We start from the raw sequence: 5,047 nt of genomic DNA, 5'->3' as shown, positions 1-5,047 counted from the left end.
GGGCTCAAAATACACTCTAGTAATCATAGATGTTTTCTCAAAATGGCCAGAATGTGTAGGCCTAGTCAAAATGTTGACAAACAGAGAAGTCGTTTTGAACAATAAACTGCCGCAAGACTCTTTTTCACCTATTTCTCACAGATTGAAGCCAGGTGATTGGATCCTCGTCCGAGTACTCCAAAGGAAAAACTGGAGCTCGCCACGGTGGGAGGGTCCATACCAAGTGCTTCTGACCACTCCAACTGCCTGCAAAATTGCAGAGAGACCCTCCTGGATACATCAGAGCCACTGCAAAAAGGTTGAGGTCCCAGGAAACCCCGGCACCCCCAAGACAGCACATTAGCCCACACTTGGTTGCTTCAGTGGTGAGGGGGGAGTGCTGATTTGGCCCCGTAGGGTAAGCTAGCACTTCAACCTCCAGCCTCTGATCAACTCTAGGGCAACCAAATGTGAGGTGTGACGGACCTGTGTGCAACCATGGGAAGGTGGACCCTCTTGGTTACCTTGACTATGACGCTCACCCTTACAGGACCCCAGCTGACGCCAACAACAGCTGAACCATGAGGCAGACAGAAAAGATAGACGCACGACAACTCCCACCTAAGAGACATGACGCAAGACCACATACACCCTTGGATGAACAATGCCTGGTACCGTTATATCTACGACAGGACCAAGGCGGAATCGGCAAATACAGACTGTTATGTCTGTTCTCATATGCCCAGTACATGAGAACAGGATGACCGCAGGATGACCGCAGTGAACACCACTTCAACAGCACGCCGGAAAAGAAGATCTACGTTCCCCAAACTTCAACCACATGACCCGATATAGGGAAGCAACGTACCCGAGGAATTCAAACCGTGGACTACCGGACAGAAAGTACTCCACACATTGTTCCCCTGGGTGGGAACCGAAAAAAAACATGCTGAGGATTGAAACTCTGGACTACCACTTTGGACTCTTCTTGAATGCTTCATGCAAGATCAACAATCAGCAGAATCAGGAAATCAATGCATTACGGATCGCAGTGATGCAACATCGAGTAGCTTTGGACATGATACTAGCAGAGAAAGGGGGACTTTGTGTCCTCTTCAACAACACCTGCTGCACTTACAAAACCAGAAAATGTACAACAAGATGTTACATACTGATATCTCACTTAAAGGTTATGCTGACAGGAGGGAATGTTAAGGGAAAATTGTACTTAGTAGTCAGTATGAGCTTTTAATGATATAAGTTTACATGTGATAGAATACTGCATGATGACCTTTTCCTTGCTTAGAACTGATTGTTCTTTATGAAACGTGTTCTGATATTTGTATCTGAATCTTACCACAGCGATAGTAAGACGTCAAACAAGCAGTTCTGACCTCGCACACACACACAATCACATACGCACATGCTCACGTCAAATGTATTGATTTTTCTTGTAAATAAATAAAGACAATTGCAAGAACAGAGCGCGCATTTCACAGGGCCCCCACTGTGATGTGGGTGCTCTGCGAAACGCCCTTGCAAGTTAAAACTGCAGCGTCTGTTTGTGTGTTTTCTCCTCTTAGACTCTCAGCTGAAGAAGTGTCATTTAGAATAAATCTCTCGACAATTCTAAATACCACCTTTTTAAACAGTAACTGTAACGGAATACAGTTACTCATATTTTGTATTTTAAATACGTAACGGCGGTACATGTATTCTGTTACTCCCTAACAGTAACTGTCACATCATCAGTGTGATCATTATTGTCAAATAATCTTAAATTTTATTTAATTTCAAGTCTCACTAATCCACTCACATCCCACAGATTTCATCAAAGATTGTTTGTTAGGTAGGAGATGGAGCCTCAACTCAAGAGCGGCTTTAGAGCTACAAAACCACTGCAGGTCAGGAACAAAGACTCTTAAACAACAGGAAACTCTTCCAGGAAACCAGATAAGCAGAACTCAATGTAGCTCTAACAGAAAATCAAACAACTTAGGTCAATTAAGTCACAAACCCAAAATACACACATAAACCTAAAGGACTCTTGAATGGGAGCACAGAACTAAAGGCATAAAGTACCATGACAGGAACTCACATCAGGAATAAGAAAATAAAGACCCATAAACACTAAGAAATAACTGAATAGTTATTTTTTAAAAACAAAAAAACAAAAAAGATCCAAGCTATAAAAACAGGAGTTTCCTGGACAATTAATGTATCAGATCTGAGGACGTCGATTATAGCTGCTGGAATGTTTTGTTTATATGATGTTTATCTTTGCGGATGCTTGGAGCTTTAACTAAGGTCTCTGGGCAAATTTAGGTGCTTTACTTTTTCCTGTTGTCGTGGTAACTGATACACTGCTGGGATGGTTTGGAAGAGTTGAGGCAAGTTTGTGATCTGGAGACACTTTGACCACATGTGATGTTTGTTGTTATATTATGAAAAATCACACAGTACTGTGCAAAAGACTTGAATCACCCAAACTTCTTTGTCTCTTTGGAATCAAATTTTAATTTCACAAAAAAATAATTAAATTCTCAATAAAAACCTTAATGTCAATCATTTAGTTGTAGCTGAACCATGAGCCATCAGGCAAATCTCCATTAGCAAGTTATCGTGGATCACCCCGTGCTTGGGGCTGCACAGCATCAACATGTTAGCGCAGTTAGCTCGTTAGCGTGGTTAGTGCAGTTAGCTACATAAAACGTTGTCACTGTGCAGGTGACCGGTGGTAACTCACTAACAGAGATTTGCTGCGTTAATGCTGTTATGGCATTAACGTCATTTTAAAGAGATTAACGCTGACAGCACTAATTCATACATGTTTGTAACACAGTTTTACTTTGTGTTCATGAACATCCTGAAGACTGTAGTTCAGAGTCACTGGCAGGCAGCAGAGGAAAGTTCATTTCTGTGTGTCTTCAGATCATTTGACCCACAGTTCTGCTGTGAGGTTTAAAGATGATGATCAGCATGTTCTTCACTTTTGGTGTCAACACAGAGTTTGGATCAGCAGCAGGAGACTCAGAGTTCAGCTCTTGACCCCTCTGAGATATTTCATATCCTCCCTGGTGAATTTGATGTGTTGGTCCACAAAGTTCATGTGATCAGTGGTACATCCTGAGATTTGACTTTCACCCAGGTGTCATCCACATAACTGAACTAATAACTTGGTGATGGTCCAGGGTTGGATAACAAAGCTCTTTTTTCCATGTTGGGGAAACCTGCAGTCAGCTGAGACTGAAGAAGTCACTTGGATGAGACCAGATGAACAGAACCTTTTATCGTTTTTGACTCTGCTTCTGTTGTTTTTTGGGGTTTTCTTTTGATGTTTTTTTAGATGAGAAAAAAACCACTAACAGCAGCAACAAGAAGAACAGGTAAAGCTTGCAGTGCAATAGATTCATCCTTCTCCCCTTCACCCTTCCTGCCATTTTCTGTTTTAACTTCAGGTTTCTTCCTTTCATCATTCTTCCCTTCTTCCTTTTTCACTTCTTCCTTCTTCCCTTCTTTGTTATTCCCTTCTTCCTTCTTTCCCTCATCCTTCTTCCCTTCTTCCTTTTTCACTTCTTCATCCTTCCCTCCATCCTGTTTGTCTCCTCCTGGCTGACCTGCAGGTGAGAAACAGGTGTGAGGTGTCAGCTGTCAGGTAGGTGATGAGTGGAGAACAGAACAGAATCCATTTCCTCTTCAAACTGCTGTCAGACATTATCTACTGCACTCTGATCACATCACTCAGACCAGCTGCTTTCTACAAAGTCTCATCAACAACATGTTTAGAAACAAACATCAACAACCAGGAAGCAGCTTCACCTCTGATCACACACACACTCAACTCTACTCACGCACCTGGAGAATCAACATGAAGGTGGATGATGATTATGAGCTCCTGAGAGCGTGTTTCTTTCATGAACACACGACACTCGTATGTTCCAGTGTCATTAATCGTCACATCCTTCAGAATCAAAGACACGTCTCCATCCTTCATCTGTCTGTCCTGCAGATCCACCCGGTTCTTAAAAGATGGATGCTGACCTTGTGGAACAAATTGCCCCTCCTGGTACAAGTAGACATAGCCTGATGTCAAGTGACCTTTGCTCCAATGTACAAATTTGGTGTTGTTGTTTGGCGCTCGACATGTCAGAGTGACGTCCTGTCCAGACTCAGCTGTGATGTTTTTCTGGTCTGAAAGAGGAAACAACACAGAGCAGAGAGGTTAAAGGTCAAAGTACAATTATGATCAGAATGATTTTCTTTAAATATTTTGTTTATTTCCTTTGACATTTGAGTTTTTAGTCATGTTGGATTTAATGAACCTCAGTACATCCAGCAGGTCACCAGTGACCCAAGAAAATACAAGATGTTAGCTTCCACAGAACAACAACATGTGCTGATAATAAGTGAACATAATGTGTGAGAGAAAGCAGCCTCTCATTATAAGACACTGGGAGTCTCTTGGGGGCAGATCTACACATATGCATGTGTTACTTGTGGTTAAAATGATTCAAATTCAAATTCAGTAAGTATACATGTTTCATATAAATATAATCTATAACTTAATTTATTTCTGTAGCCCACATCATTAAACATTTCAGTCACATAAAACATGAATTTTGATTTGATGTTGTCTTGAATCGCTGTGTGGCAGGCAGGAGTTGGACCCAAAATGCAGGCGCTCAGACTCAAGGGATTAACTCAAAAAACTCAGCTTTATTTGCTGACAGGGAAAAAGCATACAAAACTAAAGTACACTGGGGAAATATAAACTACACTTTGCAGAAAGGCACGCGAGGAAACACACAGCATGAGGGACGACGCGACACTGACTGAGAGAAACACAGGGTTTAAATTAGACTTGTAGTCAAGACCGTCTAATCCGAGACCAAGACAAGACCAAGACCAAGTTGAGACAAGACCGAGACCAAGACCGAGTCTTTAAACTGCAGCCAGATCACCTGCTCTGTTCCATCTCTGTTCCTCTCTCTCTCTGTTCCTCTCGCTCCCTCTTTGTGCTGACAATCACACCAACATCATCAAATATACAGTTGAAACCAGATATTTA

At 41.9% G+C, this 5,047-nt stretch overlaps 1 protein-coding gene across 1 annotated transcript in view; it reads right to left on the bottom strand.

Moving 5' to 3' along the window:
• Window positions 1-503: 503 nt before the first annotated feature.
• LOC121813196 overlaps window positions 504-5,047 on the bottom strand; it is a gene marked incomplete at its 3' end in the record, with an annotated part of 24,880 nt that continues 20,336 nt past the window's right edge. Inside the window, exons 2-5 of the mRNA XM_042216778.1 lie at window positions 3,835-4,170; window positions 3,408-3,596; window positions 848-902; window positions 504-600 (exon numbers count right to left, since the gene is read on the bottom strand). Of these exons, the coding sequence (XP_042072712.1) occupies window positions 504-600; window positions 848-902; window positions 3,408-3,596; window positions 3,835-4,170 (677 nt within the window). The remainder of the gene's footprint in view (window positions 601-847; window positions 903-3,407; window positions 3,597-3,834; window positions 4,171-5,047) is intronic.

The sequence above is a fragment of the Haplochromis burtoni genome, unplaced genomic scaffold (genome assembly GCF_018398535.1).
Source record: "Haplochromis burtoni strain Fernald_Lab_line unplaced genomic scaffold, NCSU_Asbu1 Contig_1259, whole genome shotgun sequence".
NCBI lineage: Eukaryota > Metazoa > Chordata > Actinopteri > Cichliformes > Cichlidae > Haplochromis > Haplochromis burtoni.
Note: the sequence above shows the minus strand (reverse complement) of the source record. Positions and strands in the feature narration are given on the sequence as shown.